The following is a 20,282-nucleotide window of genomic DNA, read 5'->3' on the forward strand; positions in this document are numbered from 1 at the left end:
TGGGGTATATCCCATCAGGCCCTGGGGACTTGTCTACCTTAATGTTCTTCAAGAACCCCAATACCTCCATTTTTGATCTCAACATGACCCAAACTATCTACACACCCTTTCCCAGACTCATCATCCACCAAGTCCTTCTCTTTGGTGAATACTGACGCAAAGTACTCATTTAATACCTCGCCCATTTCCACTGGCACCACGCATAGATTCCCTCCCTTGTCCTTGAGTGGCCAACCCTCTCCCTGGCTACCCTCTTGCTCTTTATATATGTATAAAAAACCTTGGGATTTTCCTTAATCCTGCTGGCCAATGCTTTTCCGTGACCTCTTTTAGCCCTTCTTACTCCTTGTTTAAGTTTCTTTCTACTTTCCTTGTATTCCCCACTTGCTTTGTGTGTATATAATATGTAAGGAGATTACAGATAGCTCCAAGAAAAATACGGGATTTTAACTTTCTCAACTTGGCTTTATAGGACCCTGGTTAGACCCCACTTGGAGTACTGCGCGCAGTTCTGGTCACCTCATTACAGGAAAGATGTTGAAGCCATTGAAAGGGTGCAGAGGAGATTTACAAGGATGTTGCCTGGATTGGGGGGCATGCCTTATGAGGATAGGTTGAGGGAGCTTGGTCTCTTCTCCCTGGAGAGACGAAGGATGAGAGGTGACCTGATAGAGGTTTACAAGATGTTGAGGGGTCTGGATAGGGTGGACTCTCAGAGGCTATTTCCAAGGGCTGAAATGGTTGCTACGAGAGGACACAGGTTTAAGGTGCTGGGGGGTAGGTACAGGGGGGATGTCAGGGGTAAGTTTTTCACTCAGAGGGTGGTGGGTGAGTGGAATCGGCTGACGTCGGTGGTGGTGGAGGCAAACTCGTTGGGGTCTTTTAAGAGACTTCTGGATGAGTACATGGGATTTAATGGGATTGAGGGCTATAGATAGGCCTAGAGGTGGGGATGTGATCGGCGCAACTTGTGGGCCGAAGGGCCTGTTTGTGCTGTGGCTTTCTATGTTCTATGTTCTATGTTCAACATTGACTGGGACAGCCATAGGATTAGAGGGTTGGATGGAGAGAAATTTGTTGAGTGTATTTAGGAGGAATTTCTCATTCAGTATGTGGATGGCCCGACGAGAGAGGGGGCAAAACTTGACCTCCTCTTGGGAAATAAGGAAGGGCAGGTGACAGAAGTGTTAGTGAGGGATCACTTTGGGACCAGTGACTATAATTCCATTAGTTTTAAGATAGCTATGGAGAATGATAGGTCAGGCCCAAAAGTTAAAATTCTAACTTGAGGCAAGGCCAATTTTGATGGTATCAGGCAGGAACTTTCAAAAGTTAATTGGGGGAGTCTGTGGGAAGGCAAAGGGACGGCTGCTAAGTGGGAGGCTTTCAAAAGTGTGTTAACCAGGGTTCAGGGTAAGCACATTCCTCTTAGAGTAAAGGGCAAGGCTGGTAGAAGTAGGGAACCCTGGATGACTCGGGATATTGAGGCCCTGGTCAAGAAGAAGAAGGAGGCACATGACATGCATAGGCAGCTGGGATCAAGTGAATCCCTTGAAGAGTAAAGAGGGTGTAGGGGTAGAGTTAAGAGAGAAATCAGGAGGGCAAAAAGGGGACATGAGATTGCTTTGGCAGATAAGGCAAAGGAGAATCCAAAGAGCTTCTACAAATACATAAAGGGCAAAAAGTAACTAGGGAGAGAGTAGGGCTACTTAAGAATCAACAAGGTAATCTATGTGCGGATCCACAAGAGATGGGTGAGATCCTAAATGAATATTTCTCATCAGTATTTACTGTTGAGAAAAGCATGGATGTTAGGGAACTTGAGGAAATAAATAGTGATGTCTTGAGGAGTGTACATATTAATGATAAATCCCCGGGACCTGGTGAAGTGTATCCCAGGTTAGGGAGGAAATTGTGGGTCCCCTAGCAGAGATATTTGAATCATCAACAGCCCCAGATGAGGTGCCTAAAGATTGGAGGGGAGCAAATGTTGTGCCTTTATTTAAGAAGGGTTACAGGGAAAAGCCTGGAACTACAGGCCAGTGAGCCTAACATCTGTAGTGGGTAAGTTGTTTGAAGGTATTCTGAGAGACAGGATCTACAGGCATTTAAAGAGGCAAGGACTGATTAGGGACAGTCAGCATGGCTTTGTGAGTGAAAAATCATGTCTTGCAAATTTGATTGAGTTTTTTGAAGGGGTAACCAAGAAAGTAGATGAGGGCAGTGCAGTCGATGTTGTTTACATGGACTTTAGCAAGGCCTTTGACAAGGTACCGCATGGTAGATTGTTGCATAAGGTTATATTCATGGGATTCAACGTGAGGCAGCCAATTGGATACAAAATTGACTTGACAACAGAAGCCAGAGGGTGGTTGTAGAGGGTTGTTTTTCAAGCTGGAGGCCTGTGACCAGCGGTGTGCCTCAGGGATCGGTGCTGGGTCCACTGTTATTTGTTATTTAAATTAATAATTTGGATGAATCATCGGGACCTCTCAGGGACAAAAGTGGGGAATTATGCTGAGAGCCCAAAGAAGTAGGAGAGATCCTAAATGAATACTTTGCGTCGGTATTCACAAAGGAGAGGGATGTGTTGATTGGGAGTGTCTCGGAGGGGAGTGTTGACCCGTTAGAGAAAATCTCCATTACAAGGGAGGAAGTGTTAGGTTTTTTAGGGAATATAAAGACTGACAAATCCCCAGGGCCTGATGGAATCTATCCCAGGCTGCTCAGGGAGACGAGAGATGAAATCGCTGGGCCTCTGACGCAAATCTTTGTCTCGTCACTGGACACAGGTGAGGTCCCAGAGGATTGGAGGATAGCTAATGTGGTCCCATTATTTAAGAAGGGTAGGAAGGATAACCCGGGTAATTATAGGCCGGTGAGCTTGACGTCCGTGGTGGGGAAGTTGTTGGAGAAGATTCTTAGAGATAGGATGTATGCGCATTTAGAAAGGAATAAGCTCATAAACGATAGTCAGCATGGTTTTGTGGGAGGGAGGTCATGCCTCAGTAATCTGGTGGAGTTTTTTGAAGAAGTGACTAGAATGGTTGACGAGGGAAGGGCCTTGGATGTCGTCTATATGGACTTTAATAAAGCGCTGGACAAAGTCCGTCATGGTAGGTTGGTGCAAAAGGTTGGATCTCATGGGATAAAGGAGAGGTGGCTAGATGGGTGGAGAACTGGCTTGGTCACAGAAGACAGAGGGTGGTAGTGGAAGGGTCTTTTTCCGGCTGGAGGCCTGTGACTAATGGTGTTCCGCAGGGCTCTGTATTGGGACCTCTGCTGTTTGTGATTTATATAAACGATCTGGAAGAAGGTGTAACTGGGGTGATCAGTAAGTTTGCGGACGACACAAAAATGGCTGGACTTGCAGATAGTGAGGAACATTGTCAGAGGCTACAGAAGGATATAGATAGGCTGGAAATTTGGGCAAAGAAATGGCAGATGGAGTTCAATCCAGATAAATGCGAAGTGATGCATTTTGGTAGAACTAACGTAGGGGGGAGCTATACGATAAATGGCAGAACCATAAAGGGTGTAGATACGCAGAGGGACCTGGGTGTCCAAGTCCACAGATCCTTGAAGGTGACATCACAGGTGGAGAAGGTAGTGAATAAGGCATATGGCATGCTTGCCTTTATAGGACGGGGCATAGAGTATAAAAGATGGGGTCTGATGTTGCAGTTGTATAGAACGTTGGTTCGGCCGCATTTGGAATACTGCGCCCAGTTCTGGTCGCCACACTACCAGAAGGACGTGGAGGCTTTAGAGAGAGTACAGAGGAGGTTTACCAGGATGTTGTCTGGTATGGAAGGGCTTAGTTAGGAGGAGAGATTGGGTAAACTGGGGTTGTTCTCACTGGAAAGACGGAGGATGAGGGGTGACCTAATAGAGGTGTATAAAATTATGAAAGGCATAGATAGGGTGAATGGTGGGAAGCTTTTCCCCAGGTCGGTGGTGACGTTCACGAGGGGTCATAGGTTCAAGGTGAAGGGGGGGGAGGTTTAACACAGATATCAGAAGGACGTATTTTACACAGAGGGTGGTGGGGGCCTGGAATGCGCTGCTGGGCAAGGTGGTGGAGGCGGACACACTGGGAACGTTTAAGACTTATCTAGATAGCCATATGAACGGAGTGGGAATGGAGGGATACAAAAGAATGGTCTAGTTGGGACCAGGAAGCTGCGCGGGCTTGGAGGGCCGAAGGGCCTGTTCCTGTGCTGTATTGTTCTTTGTTCTTTGAAAATCTATGGGGCATAGACAGTAATTTTACAGATGACACCAAGATTGATGGCATAGTGGACAGTGAAGAAAGTTATCTCAGATTGCAACGGGATCTTGATCAATTGGGCCAGTGGGCTGATGAATGGCAGATGGAGTTTAATTTAGATAAATGCGAGGTGATGCATTTTGGTAGATCAAATCAGGGCAGAACTTACTCAGTTAACGGTAGGGCATTGGGGAGAGTTACAGACAAAGAGATTTAGGGGTACATGTTCATAGCACCTTGAAAGTGGAGTCACAGGTGGACAGAGTGGTGAAGAAGGCATTTGGCATGCTTGATTTCATTAGTCAGAACATTGAGCACAGGAGTTGGAATGTCTTGTTGAAATTGTACAAGACATTGGTAAGGCCACACTTGGAATACTGTGTGCAATTCTGGTCACCCTATTATAGAAAGGATATTATTAAACTAGAAAGAGTGCAGAAAAGATATACTAGGATGCTACCGGGACTTGATGGTTTGAGTTATAAGGAGAGGCTGGATAGACTGGGACATTTTTCCCTGGAGCATAGGATCTTCTAGAGGTCTATAAAATAATGAGGGGCATAGACAAGGTAGATAGTCAATATCTTTTCCTAAAGGTAGAGGAGTCTAAAACTAGAGAGCATAGGTTTAAGGTGAGAGGGGAGAGATACAAAAGTGTCCAGAGGGGCAATTTTTTCACACAGAGGGTGGTGAGTGTCTGGAACAAGCTGCCAGAGGTAGTAGTAGAGGCGGGTACAATTTTGTCTTTTAAAAAGCACTTAGACAGTTACATGGGTAAGATGGGTATAGAGGGATATGGGCCAAATGCGGGCAATTGGGACTCGCTTCGTGGTAAAAACTGGGTGGCATGGACAAGCTGAGCTGAAGGGCATGGTTCCATGACGTAAACCTCTATGACTCTATGACAATTGTAATGCTGTCCTTATAGACTCCCATTTGGATTTGCACCAAGCCCCATTCTCCTGTTACCCTGGTGCTGACTGACACTGTGTCCCAGCGCAGCAGAAGCTTGATTTTAAATCCTCATCATCGTTTTGAGAATTGATCATGTCCTAGCTCCTGCCGATATCTTTAACCCCTTCCAGCCCTACAACTCTCCCAGATCTCTGCGCGTCTCCAATGCTGGCTCTCTGAGCATTCTTGATTTTAATCGCTTTGCCATTGGTGGCCGTGCCTCCAACTGCCCGGCCCCAAGCTCTGGAATTCCCTCCATAAACCTCACTTCCTCTCTTGCATTTCAGATCGTCTAAAAACTCACCACTTCTGACCTGGTATTTTGGCCACGTGTTCTCGCATTTCCTTCTCTGACTCAGATAATATCCCCACGAAGCATCCTGGGATAGAAAATTGGAGCAGGAGGTCATTCAGCCCTTTGAACCTTTCTACCAATCATTATGATCATGGCTGATCATTGAATTCAATATCCGGATCCCGCCTTCTCCCCATGTCCTTTGATCCCTCTTGCCCCAAGAGCGAAATCTAACTCCTTCTTGACCTTGCCTCCCTGCCTTCAATTCCAGAGCAACAGGTTTGACCTGTTGTCGGAAACCACCCAACAAACCACCCAGCTGGAGTCTGCAAGCTGCCAACTCTTCCAAAAGGCCCATTACTTTCTCAGGGCAAGTAGGCGCGGGCAATGTTCACATCGCAAGAATAAATATCAAGGAAGGGCGAGAACACATGTGGGTTACAGGCTGCATGGATATGATCATGAATATTGGGATCAAAGGATGTTCCCAAGGCTGAGCATGTGGAAAGCAGGGTCAGGAATATCGCAGCAGAAGCGAGTAGAGTAGGATAGTTGTGTGGGACAGAGAGGCGCAGGGGCACCTCGTGATGGGGAATCAGTGCAGACATTGGCAGCGATGTCCCAGCCCTGCCAACAAAAAATAAATTCCTCTTGTGGCAGAATCTAGAACGAGGGGGTCACTGTTAAATCAGACACTGACCCCGACCCCGACCCTTCCTGATCCTGACCCACCCTGACCCCAACCCACTCTTGAGCATGACAGACTCTTGGCCCTGATTGACTCTGAACCCAACTGACCCTTGACCTTGTTTGACTGGTGACCCTGTTTGACCCTGACACTCCGCCTCAGCGATGTGTCAGTTGGTGATTGACTTCCTCTCCTGTTTGTTTCCACAGGTCCCTCATTCTGCCGTCTCGCTTTTCAATGGTCGCCATGATCTTCGTCATGACGATGAGTTTTTACTATTTCACTCGACACGTAAGTGCAGCCGGGGCCATGTGTGAGGGTTTGGGACCCGGGCCTGCAGTGAGAGCTCAGGACACCTGGGGAGGGGGCCCAAGGTCAGGAGAACTCCAGAGAAACACCTGCATTGATTGATAATGATGCACTGGGACGCAGCGTACAATATTCCACATGGTGATGGTAACATACTAACGAGCAGCAGCATGGAGTATTATTGCTTGTAGTTTATTATTCGTTTTATTACTGAGTCTCCCTCTCTGCCAGGTGGAGAAATTAGCACGGACTCAGTTCCTGTGGAAGATGGATGTTCATGAACAGAAGGAGAGGGTTTATGAAATGCGGCGATGGAACGAGGCTCTTGTCACCAACATGTTACCAGAGCATGTGGCTCGACACTTCCTTGGCTCCAAGAAGCGAGATGAGGTGACTGACGAGAACCAATTATTCCCCAAGCTCTCTCCGTCTCCCTCTTTTCCCATCCTGCTCTCTCAGTCCCTACCCTCGTTCTGGAAGCTGTTACTAACTATATTTTCTCCAATGTTTTTCTACCTGCAGGAATTGTACAGTCAGTCATACGATGAGATTGGGGTTATGTTTGCATCGATCCCCAATTTCTCTGACTTCTACACTGAGGAGAGCATTAACAACGGAGGCATTGAATGTCTGCGATTCCTGAATGAAATAATCTCAGATTTTGATGGTGTAAGTAAAGGTTCCTGATTTGTACCCCGAAGCACAATGTCCTAACTGTGTTGGAGGTTGTGGATTTAAACAAAGAGGAAAGGGTGTGACTGGCTCTTCAAACAATCATGCAACCCTTAGATGTCAGACAATAAGGGAGCCGGGAGCCAGTGAAAGAAGAGGAAAGATCCCCAGCCAGGGACAGTTTATTAACCAAACAGCAAGCGAGTGGCAGAGTGAGCTCCCAAATACATTGACACAGAGGGAAGAGATTTGACAATTTGTACATTGGGGTTGATGGTGGAGCTGAGAGAAAAGGGTGCAGATGTGTACCTGGGGCTAAGGAAAGGATAAGAAGCTTGGGGTTCCAGGATATGATATTGCTGTAATCTTCAGCTAAACTCTGTACCTTATCCACTGATTCCCTGGTCACTGTGTAAGGCTGAACTACACTGTTTGCACCCTCAGCATCCTAACTAACCTTGAGCTGATCCCCGACCCAAATCCTCTCCATCGCAGGGAGATGGACTTCTATCTCTCCAATATCACTCATCACTACCCTGCCTTAGCTCATTGGCTGGTGAATCCCTCATCTGTACCTTTGTTGCCTCATGTATGGACAATTCCAGTGCTTCCCATGTTCTAATCTTCCAGCCTCCACAACCTCAGTTCATCAAAACTCTGTAGCCTGTACCCGAACTATATCCATCAGTCTCTGTGCTTGCGGACCTGCAATACACTGGCTCCTGTTCCAGCAACACTGGCTCCTGTTCCAGCAACACTGGCTCTTGCTCCAGCAACACTGGCTCCCGCTGCAGCAACACTGGCTCCAGCTGCAGCAACACTGGTTCCCGCTGCAGCAACACTGGCTCCCGCTGCAGCAACACTGGCTCCAGCTGCAGCAACACTGGCTCTCGCTGCAGCAACACTGGCTCTCGCTGCAGCAACACTGGCTCCAGCTGCAGCAACACTGGCTCCAGCTGCAGCAACACCTCAATTTTAAAATTCTAATTTTGAAATATGGCCTCACATCCTGAATGGTTCCTCAGGTCATAGAGGTTTACAGCATGGAAACAGGCCCTTCGGCCCAACTTGTCCATGCCGCCCAGTTTTTACCAATAAACTAATCCCAATTGCCTGCATTTAGCCCATATCCCTCTGTACCCATCGTACCCATGTAACTATCTAAATGCTTTTTAAAAGACAAAATTGTACCCGCCTCTACTACTACCTCTGGCAGCTTGTTCCAGACACTCACCACCCTCTGTGTGAAACAATTGCCCCTCTGGACACTTTTGTATCTCTCCCCTCTCACCTTAAAACTATGCCCTCTAGTTTTAGACTCCCCTACCTTTGGGAAAATATATTGACTATCTACCTTGTCTATGCCCCTCATTATTTTATAGACCTCTATAAGGTCACCCCTCAGCCTCCTACGCTCCAGAGAAAAAAGTCCCAGTCTATCCAGCCTTTCCTTATAACTCAAACCATCAAGTCCCGGTAGCATCCTCGTAAGTCTTTTCTGCACTCTTTCTAGTTTAATAATATCCTTTCTATAATAGAGTGACCAGAACTGTACACAGTATTCCAAGTGTGGCCTTACCAATGTCTTGTACAACTTCAACAAGACGTCCCAACTCCTGTATTCAATGTTCTGACCGATGAAACCAAGCATGTCGAATGCCTTCTTCACCACTCTGTCCACCTGTGACTCCACTTTCAAGGAGCTATGAACCTGTAACCCTAAATCTCTTTGTTCTGTAACTCTCCCCAAAGCCCTACCGTTAACTGAGTAAGTCCTGCCCTGCTTCAATCTACCAAAATGCATCATCTCACATTTATCTAAATTAAACTCCATCTGCCATTCGTCAGCCCACTGGCCCAATTGATCAAGATCCCATTGCAATCCTAGATAACTTTCTTCACTGTCCACTCTGCCACCAATCTTGGTGTCATCTGCAAACTTACTAACCATGCCCCCTATATTCTCATCCAAATCATTATTATAAATGACAAATAACAGTGGGCCCAGCACTGATCCCTGAGGCACACCGTTGGTCACAGGCCTCCAGTTTGAAAAACAACTCTACAACCAGCCTCTGGCTTCTGTCAAGAAGCCAATTTTGTATCCATTTAGCTACCTCACCCTGGATCCCGTGAGATTTAATCTTATGCAACAACCTACCATGCGGTACCTTGTCAAAGGCCTTGCTAAAGTCCATGTAGACAACATCAGCTGCGCTGCCCTCATCTCCCTTCTTGGTTACCCCTTCAAAAAACTCCAATCAAATTTGTGAGACATGATTTTCCACTCACAAAGCCATGCTGACTGTCCCTAATCAGTCCTTGTGGCTCTAAATGCCTGTAGATCCTGTCTCTCAGAATACCTTCCAACAACTTACCCACCACAGACGGTCAAGTTCCGATCAGTCTCTGCTTGTCTCCTCCTGGGACACAGTTAGTGGATCTCTGATTAGAAAGCCTTACAATTTAGCCTCAACCCCAACTTCTCATTTTGTTCCTTTCCTCAGTTACTGGATGAACCACAGTTCCGAAACATCACCAAAATTAAGACCATTGGTAGCACCTACATGGCAGCATCCGGCTTAATACCAGACACCAATCCCAACAGCTACAATAGCACTGTCAAGGTAAGCCTGACTGAACATTGTATGTGAGAGAGAGCTTCCATTTGTATGATCATGTGTGGGTGTGGATGTGGGAATCTCTGGCTGGGCTGGAATTCCGAGTTGCCCTTGAACTGAGTGGTTTGCTCGGTCATTTCAGAGGGCAGTTGAGAATCAATCACATTGCTGTGGCTCTGGAGTCACATGTAGGCCAGACCAGGTAAGGACAGCAGATTTCCTTCTCTAAAGGACATTAGTGAACCAGATGGGTTTTTCTGACAATTGACAATGGTTTCATGATCATCAGTGGACTTTGCATTCCAGATTTTTATTGAATTCAAATTTCACCATCTGTCGTGGCGGGATTCGAACCCAAGTCCCCAGAGCTTTACGCTGGCTGTCTGGATTACTAGTCCAGTGACAATACCAATGCACCACTGGCTTCCCCCATATATGTTGGTATGTGTAAGCATGCATGTGTGAAACCTCCCACAAGAGTGCATGTATGTGTGATCCCCAGATGGAGATACCAACTAGCGTATAATTTATTTATTTATTCTATTTTCCAGAAGGATCAGCAAGTTTCAGCAAAGGAACATTGGCAGCATCTGGCAGACTTGGCTGACTTTGCTTTGGCGATGAAAATCACCTTAATGAACATCAATTATCAGTCGTTTAATAACTTCATGCTACGAATTGGTGAGTACTTTTCAAATGTGTTTGTTACGGGATGTGGGCATCACCGGCCAGGTCAGCATTTATTGCCCGTTGCTAGTTGTCCTTCAGAAGGTGGTGATGAGCTGCTGCCTTGAACTCGCTGCAGTCCATGTGGTGTAGGTACACCCACAATGCTGTTAGGGAGGGAATTCCACAATTTTGTCCCAGCGACAGTGAAGGAACGGTTATATATTTACAAATCAGGATTGTGGGTGACTTGGAGGTGAACCTCCAGGTGGTGGTGTTACCATGTATCTGCTGCCCTTGTCCTTCTAGATGGAAGCGGTCATGGGTTTGGAAGGTGCTGCCGATGGAACCTTGATGAATTGCTGCAGTGCATCTTGTAGACAGTACACACTGCTGCTACTGAGTGTCGGTGGTGGAGGGAGTGGATGTTTGTAGATGTGGTGCCAATCAAGCGGGGCTGCTTTGTCCTGGATGGTGTCAAGCTACTTCAGTGTTGTTGGAGCTGCACCCATCCAGGCAAGTGGGGAGTATTCCATCACACTCCTGACTTGTACCTTGGATAGGTGGATAGACTTTGGGCAGTCAGGAGGTGAGTTACTCGCCGCAATATTCCTAGCCTCTGACCTGCTGTTGTAGCCACTGTGTTTATGTGGTGAGTCCAGTTGAGTTTCTGGTCAATGGTAACCCCAAGGATGTTGGCAGTGGGGGATTCAGTGATGGTATCACCATTGAATTGTCAAGGAATGATGCTTAAAATGACTCAAGAAAGGAACAGATAAATGTAATCTCATTGTTTGCCAGATTTACGTAACCTCAATATGTCTCATATTAAAGTAATCTCAGCGTGGCTACCATTACAATATGTACCTAACACACATCTATTGCTAACATTCGCCATGTGTTATATCCCAACTAATGGAGCATTGAGTGTGGATTGTTTTCAGTCTTTTGCTCTTATTCCAGGAATGAACAAAGGAGCTGTTCTGGCTGGAGTCATTGGTGCTCGCAAACCACATTATGATATCTGGGGAAATACAGTAAATGTGGCCAGCAGAATGGAGTCAACAGGTCAGATGGGAAATATCCAGGTAATGGAGGCCAAACACCTGTTACTGGGTATAGGGTCAATGGTCAGAGTTCAGGACAGGCTGAAGGGATAAGGTTCGGAATGGGAGAGAGCAGACAGTGAGGGAGTGTAAAGTACCAATGAAAGTAAAATCAGTAAAGTTGTGAGGTGGTAATGTCAGGTGATGGATCTTTGTGAATGAAAGTTGCGTGTATGAAATGGTGAGTTTCTGATGCTATCCTGCCTGAGGTGCTTCTCAATATCAGCCTGAGCCTGAAGTCTTGGGAACTTGGGAACTCCTTAAATGTTTGCCATTGCCTATCCACCGTCACCCCTTTAAGTAATGTTTCCTAATCCATCATAACCAACTCACACCTCATGTCATCCGAGTTTCCTTTATTAAGATTCAGAACCCGAGTCTCAGAATCAACTACATCACTCTACATCCTAATGAAAAATTCTATCATGGGGTCTCGCACAACCAGATTGGCAATGATTCCTTTCTCATTACACAATACCCAGTCTAGAATTGCCTGCTCTCGAGGTGGTTCCTCAACATATTGGTCCAGGAAACCATCCCGTACAAACTCCAGGAATTCCTCCTTTACGATTTGTAACTAATTTGATTGCCCAATCTATATGCAGATTAAAGTCACCCATGACAACTCCTACCAACGTTTTTTGCCGCTTGGTGTTTCTTAGCTCTACCCATAGAGATTCCACATTATCGCAGCTAATAGCCTTCCTCAGTATGGTGCTAATTTCCTCTTTAACCAACAATGCAACTCCACTGCCTTTACCTTTTGTCTGTCCTTCCGAAATACGGAATACCCTGTGGATGTTCAGTACCCATTCCTGGTCACCCTGCCTCCATATTCCCGACAATATCATAGCTGTTTGCATCTATTTGTGTGATTAATTCATCCACTTTATTTGTAAATGGAGACCGACAGGTGGTGATTCCTTTCTCCCTCACACCATTTCCTCTTCCTGTTTACAGATGGTTGAGGAGATGTACCTGGTGCTGAAGGATTATGGATTTCGCTTTGTGCGCCGGGGCCCTGTCTACGTCAAAGGCAAAGGCGAACTCATCACCTACTTCATGAAAGGTCGAGAGAAACAGGGTTCCTTCATCAACAGCTCAGCAGTGACACTGCCCCATCAGGTGGTGGAGAATGCATGAGGACTTCCATTACATCACTCTGGCCCAGGGCTCCATTCAGTGCAACAGCGAGGCTGAGGGAGGAGCCAAAAGCAGCAGGAGAGAGGATGGGTACAGGACATGGAGAGGACATGAGCCACAAAGGGCAGCCTCAATATGGGTGGCAGAATGAGATGGGAGTTGGCTGGTCAGGTGGTGAACCCGGCTGATTTTCGGCTTTGCTGCAAAAGGCAAAGTTCCGGAACGATCTCTAACCGAGTGCTCGGGGGCATTCAAACCTTACTTTGAACCTGGCTACAGAGGAACTAAAGTAGGTAGAGTACCTCAGCCCAGGCCCCATCAGCAATGCCTGTGGCCTGCAGCCGACACTAACTGTGGAAGGACAATGCCAGACTGCATCCATCTATTTTGTTTCGCTTTGTTCCTTCTTTCACATTGGCTGCTAATTTTATGATGTGTTAGCCTGTGGCGCTGCATTCTATGAAAACTGTCCAAGTGAATTTAATATCCTATTGTGTATGTTGTTTGGCTGCAGTTGTTTAAGGTGTTTGCACCCATTGCTGTCCCAGTATGTGTGGCTCCCTCTTCTACTGTTTTTGGTTTACTTATTTATATATGCGTAAAGAAGTGACTTTTATGTTAGCACAGGACCAAAGGTTAAATTGTGTTCTCCGTGTCTTTATACCAAGCGTCAGGTCTGTCCCAATCACGGTAGGTGTTGATGTGGAGGCATCACCAACTAGAGCACCTTTATCTTCGAGAGATACAGACCATCTGCTTCCAGATAGAAGACCCAACACAACCCCAAGACCATTACAATCCCATCCTCATTACAACCCCATTACTACCCCGTTTCCATTACAGCCCCATCACCATTACTGTCCCATTTCCATTACAGTCCCTACGCTATTACAGACCCATTGCCATTCCACTTGCATCGCCATTACAGCCCCAACCCCATTACAGCCCCATCCCCATTACAGTTGTGGTAACTTAGCCACAACAAGGTAGTCCAACACATTGTGATTTTTAATCTTCTTATAAAAATATCGGAATACAGTACAGCACAGACTCAGAATGGAGGCAGCAAGTTACGCCACTCCTTCATGGGAAAACTAGACCCGAGAAAGCCCGCACCATCGATGACGTCACTAGTGCAAGCTCATAACCACTGAAGACATCAGTAAATATATTCAAATAGGAAGATGCTCAACTATAACACTCCGGAACATTTCCTCTCTCTTAATTTCAATCTCATCATACCTCACCATACATCAGTCTTTCAGGAGCTTTGCAACCACGCTGTGACCCTGTAGACACTGGGAGTCTTGTTTCACTGGAGCTCGAGTTGTGGGCACAGGATTGGGTGAAGTATCTGTGAATGAATGTCCCTCATCCACTCCTGGAGTAGATGCTACTGGAAATCCTCGTACAACAGGAACCATCTCCTGTTGAATGTTCACTGCAACATTTCCCTCGACTGTTATCTGGACCTTTTGCTGTCTCTGAGTCATGGTGTCGATGAACGTTATCCTGGTGTCTGCATTGGTCAGTTTCACTACCAAAGTTATTGGACCACTTTGGTTGAGAATGACTGCAAGCAGCCAATGATGGTTACTGCCAGAATTCCTCACAGAGACAGAACCATTGGGGTTGAAATGTCTCTCCTGCTTTTCCTATTTCCTTCCCACTCTCAGTTACAAGCGGATGTAACAGATCCTGGTGAGACTTTGGCTTTCTACCCATTGGTATTCAGCAGTATTGAATACAGGAGTTGGGGCATCTTGTTGAAGCTGTACAAGACATTGGTAAGGTCACACTTGGAATACTGTGTACAATCGGGTCACCCTATTATAGAAAGGATATTATTAAACTAGAAAGAGTACAGAAAAGATTTACTAGGATGCTACTGGGACTTGATGATTTGACTTATAAGGAGAGGCTGGATAGACTGGGACTTTTTTCCCTGGAGCGTAGAAGGCTGAAGGGTGATTTTATAGAGGTCGATAAAATAATGAGGGGCACAGATCAGCTAGATAGTCAATATATTTTCCTAAAGGTAGGGGAGTCTAAAACTAGAGGGCATAGGTTTAAGGAGAGAGGGGAGAGATACAAAAGTGTCCAGAGGGGCAATTTTTTCACACACAGGGTGGTGAGTGTCTGGAACAAGCTGCCAGAGGTAGTAGTAGAGGTGGGTACAATTTTGTCTTTTAAAAAGCATTTAGACAGTTACATGGGTAAGATGATGTGGAGTTGCCGGTGTTGGACTGGAGTGGGCACAGTAAGTAGTCTCACAAAGTCCAACAGGTTTATTTGGTAGCACGAGCTTTCGGAGCGCTGTCTGATGAAGGAGCAGCAATCCAAAAGCTCGTGCTACCAAATAAACCAATGGATACAGAGGGATATGGGTCAAATGCGGGCAATTGGGACTGGCTTAGTGGTTTTAAAAAAAGGGCAGCATGGACAAGTTGGGCCAAAGGGCCTGTTTCCATGCTGTAAACCGCTATGGTGAGAGTCCGGTTGGTGTTTGTGGTGTGAGACGAAACTGGAACAAGAACTGTTTGTTCACAAAGTATCACCTGCCATTCTCCTCAATCCTTCTTTCAATGTCTGAACAGCAAAATCATTTTTTTTGGATGAAAAGGAGCTGTACGTACGTGATGTATTCCATTCCTTTGCATAAACTCCTGGAACAAATCACTCGGAAATGTTGTACCGTTATCAGAAACAAGAGGATCTGGGAAACGGAGTTGCAAAGACTTGGCTTATTTTCTCTATTCTAATGGGAACTGCAATGTTGTTCATTATGTTAACTTCTAACCAGTTAGAATGTACGTTCACGGTGACTAGAAACACATGACCCATAAAAGATCCTGCATAGTCCACGTGAAGTCCAGACCACGATGATATGGCCACTCCCACAGATACAGTGATGCTGGTGGCGCCATCTTTTGGTTGACCTGACTCGCAGGGCAGGGTTTACCTTGATGTCCAAGTCCTGATCTATAGCAGGCCATCAACATAAGACTGAGCAAAACTTTTCATTTAGGGGGCAGCCAGGTCAGCCTCATGAACTTCATCCAAGACTTGTGAATGATCCGGAGGGGAGGGGGGCGGACAAACACCCTGGATCCCAAAAGACTACAACCATCCTGCACACTCAGTTCGTCTTTCTGCTGTGTGCATGGTCTCACTCCATCATCCCCTATCACCATAGGACAACCCTGCATCAGCAATCTCTTCACCTGGGCTGGAACAGGATCTTGTTCCAATGCTTAATCTGTCTAGCATTCAATGGAGAATGTGAAAGTCTCTCAAACAAGAAAATTGTCTCTTAAGAAAATAATGCCTTGGTTGGCAAGTCTGGTAAAGACTTAATGTCTGTGTTTGCATTGTCCTTCCCTGCCTTGTACTGATACACTGACACTGTGAGAGTCCAGCTCTGTATTCTCAGCGAGGCCGAGGGAGAAATGCACTTGGATTCACTGAAAAGACTCATAAATGGCTTGTGCATACAGTGAATGAACAACCATAGAAGAAATAATGAAACTGTTTCACAGCAAAGACAATGGCTTGACCTTGTCTAACTGTGACTATCCCTTCTCAGCTGTCGTCAGCGTACGTGATACAAAACCAATGGGTTTCTCTGACCCATCCTCCATCAAATGAGGGAGAACATCCCCACACCGCAGGATGAGGCATCGCAGAGAGAATGATTCTCTGCCTCAAAGTGAATCAGTACATTAGCTGATTGTAGCATTGCTTTCACATCGTTGAAAGATTTCTTTTGCGCTTGTTCCCATTTCCATTTGGTTTCTTTGTGAAATAGTGGAAATAGTGGTACCAACACTATTGGCAGGTCCGGCAGAAACCTCTGTAGAAACTTACCATGCCCAGAAACAAGCAAAGCTCAGACACACTTGTGGGATTTGGAGCTTCCTCAATAACTCTGACTTTGTGTTCCACTGGGGACAGACCTGCACTGTGATTTTGTGACCCAAATATTCCACACTCTGTGACTGGAAGATAGAATCCACAGAATACAATGCAGAAGGAGGCCATTTGGCCATCAGGTCTGCACAGTCTCTCCAAAAGAGCATTCCCCCCCCCCGACCCCCAACACCATCCCTGTAACCCCACATCTTGGAACACTAAGGAATAATTTAGCATGGCCAATCCCCCTATCCTGCACATCTTTGGACTGTGGGGAGAAACAGAGCACCCAGAGGAAACCTACACACAGAGAACATGCAACAGTCACCCAAGGCTGGAATTGAAACCGGGTCCCAATACCATTACAACCCTGCCCCATTACTGCCCCATTCCCACTACATTCCCATAATTGATCCATTGCAATTACAGGCCCATCAATATTACAACCCGATCCTCTTTTTTTTTTAATTCATGGGACATGGGTGTCGTTGGCTGGACCAGCATTCATTGCCCATTCCTAATTGCCCTTTGAACTGAGTGGCTTGCTAAGCTGTTTCAGAGGAGCAATTGAAAATCAACCATGTTGTTGTAGGTCTGGAGTCACGTGTAGGCCAAACCAAGTAAGGACGGCAGATTTCCTTCCCTAAAGGGTACTAGTGAACCAGATGGGTTTTTACGACAATCAACAATGGTTTCATGGTCATCAGTAGATTCTTAATTCCAGATTTCTATTAAATTCAAATTTCACCATCTGCCGTGGTGGGATTTAAACCCAGGTCCCCAGAACATTACCCTGGTCTCTGGATCACTAGTCTAGTTTCAAACCACTGCCTTCATTACTGTCCCATCGACATTACAGCCCCATCCTATTACTGCTTTATCACCATTACAACTTCGTCTTCCCCATTACAGGCCCATCACCATTACAGCCCCACCCCAATTACTGGCACATCATTACACCCTCGTCACCATTACAGCCCGTCACCATTATGTTCACTGGCACTGCCTGATCAAATTCAAGATAATAAACGACCATATTCCAGCCGAGGCCGTGTACTTTGCCTGTAAATGTAATGCCTGTATGTCTAGTGCCTGTGCTTGTCCAAGTTCTAACGGCAATAGGTAAGAGTAAACACAACATCTACAGCCAAAATCAGCTGTCCTCAAGTTGGACATTAAATTGCAGGTCAGACAGGATCATAATGATTGTCAGATTGATTTGAACGATGAGGGTGATCTTATTGAAAAAAATAAGATCCTGAGGGAAGTTGATAGGGTGGACACCAGGAGAATGTTTCTTCTTGTGGGGGGAGACTAGAACCAGTAGAGCAGTTTAAGAATAAAAGGCCGTCTTTTTGAGATGGAGATGAGGAGAATTTCATTCTCTGAAGGTCTTTTAGCCTTTGGAATTCTCTTCTCCAGAGTGTTGGAGGCTCGGTCATTGAATATTTTTTAAGTTGGACGTTTGACAAGGGAGTTGAGGGTAGTGTGGGGCAGATAGAAAAATGGGGCTGAAGCCACAACCAAATTAGCCATCATCTTACTGAATCGTGGAGTAGCTTCAAAGGGCCAAATGGGCTACTCCTGCTCCTAAGTTCTATATTCCGACCGTAACTTGCCGTTTAGTTACTGTATTGACAGCAATGCAGATACCATCAAGTTAGAAAGAGTTGGAGAGAATGTGGGGGAAGTCAGAAAATGATTGGGAGCAGTCTCATGGATTGTGAGTGGAGGGCAGAATGAGATCAGCGAGTGTTGCTAAGATTTAAAATGAGTTTTGGTGAAGGGATAGATGATGAAGGGAAAGAAAGGCAGGGCATTTGGGGTTTTAGGAAACTTTCAGTCAAACCCTTTGAGTGGGTGAGAGGATTAAATCTGAAGCCTGAGGCATCAGGAGTGAACAGAACTGTTTCAAACACAGCAACTATTGCAAGAAAAAGGTTGACGTTTATATCATTGCCTTATCACATCTCCCAGAGTCCCCTCACTATGAACCATATAAAGCTAATTACTTACAAATATATCTAACCGTTCCGGTGCAGTGATAGTCCATAGATAGAAAGAGAGAAAACCTGTTTTAAATAGCCACAGTCTTTTCCCCAGAGTAGGGGTGTCCAAAACTAGAGGGCATAGATTTAAGGTGAAGGGGAAAGATTTAAAAGGGCTCTGAGGGGCAACTTTTTCACACAGAGGGTGGTGTGTATATGGAATGAGCTGTCAGAGGAGATGGTAGAGGCGGATATAATTACAACATTTAAAATAAATTTGGACAGGCACATGGATGAGAAAGGTTTAGAGGGATATGGGCCAAATGCAGGCAAATGGGACTAGTTCAGTTTAGGAAACCTGGTCAGCATAGACGAGTTGGGCCGAAGGGCCTGTTTCCGTGCTGTATATCTTTATGACTCTAAATGATATCAAGGGATGATTTTGGTTAGAACTCCCCTACTCTTCTCCAGTAGTACCATGGGATTAGAAATAGCCATGACAGAAATAGCGATAGGTGCTTAGAACAGTTTGTAGCACTGTCCAGCCTGACACTTGCAGAGTGGGCAGTGCCAGAAATAACATGCAAAGCATTCAAAGTATGTAATTGGTTTCTGCACTGATTTGAATGTTTAATTATTTCAATTACCAATTTATGGTATAGCTTTCAGTTAACCAGTGAGTTAAATGGCACCCCACAAACAGTGGGCTCATCAATACACTGCCTCCTCTGTTACTGTCGTGCCGAGCATAAGGAAATCTGAGTTCTACTTGAAGGAAACCTGTATTTGGGAAGGTTGCTGATAACTGACATGTTTTGCACAGAGGATCTCAAACCCTAAGAGGACCCGTCCCAGTGAAGCAGGGTGGCGATGAGCCAGCCTGGCATCACCAAGTTCCGAGGGCAGCAGGGATTACTCAGTGCCAGCCCATTGGAGGTTCTGAAGCAGCTGCTGCTACAGTGGCTGGAAAGGTGGTTCTGAAATCGATCCAGGTCAGCAAACTTTTCAAAACAAAACAGTTTTCCAAACAGATCATTGTTCAACCTTTGTAAAGTCTCTATTAAACAGTAATATTGTGACTCAGTCTGGACCATTCCTTGTGTTAGAACCTCTGCTGCTTTGCTCGCTAAAGACACTCGGTATTAAAACTTGCTGGTTGTGGAGGAGAGCAGCAGTGATACAGACTGTAGCTGTGAACAAAGAACAGTACAGCACAGGAAACAGGCCCTTCGGCCCTCCAAGCCTGTGCCGCTCATTGGTCCAACGAGACCATTCGTTTGTATCTCTCCATTCCCAGACTGCTCATGTGACTATCCAGGTGAGTCTTAAACGATGCCAGCGTGTCTGCCTCCACCACCCTACTTGGCAGCGCATTCCAGGCCCCCACCACTCTGTGTAAAAAACGTCCCTCTGATATCTGAGTTATACCTCGCCCCTCTCACCTTGAGCCCGTGACCCCTCGTGATTGTCACCTCCGACCTGGGAAAAAGCTTCCCACTGTTCACCCTATCAATACCCTTCATAATTTTGTACACCTCTAATAGGTCTCGCCTCATTCTCCGTCTTTCCAGGGAGAACAAGCCCAGTTTACCCAATCTCTCCTCATAGCTAAGACCCTCCATACCAGGCAACATCCTGGTAAACCTTCTCTGCACTCT

General features: G+C 45.9%; 1 protein-coding gene across 1 annotated transcript in view; it reads left to right on the plus strand.

Moving 5' to 3' along the window:
- adcy3a (adenylate cyclase 3a) overlaps positions 1-19,700 on the plus strand; it is a gene marked incomplete at its 5' end in the record, with an annotated part of 43,332 nt that extends 23,632 nt beyond the window's left edge. Inside the window, 7 exons of the mRNA XM_078206497.1 lie at positions 6,417-6,498; positions 6,748-6,906; positions 7,039-7,185; positions 9,696-9,815; positions 10,361-10,490; positions 11,439-11,563; positions 12,542-19,700. Of these exons, the coding sequence (XP_078062623.1) occupies positions 6,417-6,498; positions 6,748-6,906; positions 7,039-7,185; positions 9,696-9,815; positions 10,361-10,490; positions 11,439-11,563; positions 12,542-12,724 (946 nt within the window). The remainder of the gene's footprint in view (positions 1-6,416; positions 6,499-6,747; positions 6,907-7,038; positions 7,186-9,695; positions 9,816-10,360; positions 10,491-11,438; positions 11,564-12,541) is intronic.
- Positions 19,701-20,282: the final 582 nt, after the last annotated feature.

Source organism: Mustelus asterias, unplaced genomic scaffold (genome assembly GCF_964213995.1).
Source record: "Mustelus asterias unplaced genomic scaffold, sMusAst1.hap1.1 HAP1_SCAFFOLD_1550, whole genome shotgun sequence".
NCBI classification, from domain to species: domain Eukaryota; kingdom Metazoa; phylum Chordata; class Chondrichthyes; order Carcharhiniformes; family Triakidae; genus Mustelus; species Mustelus asterias.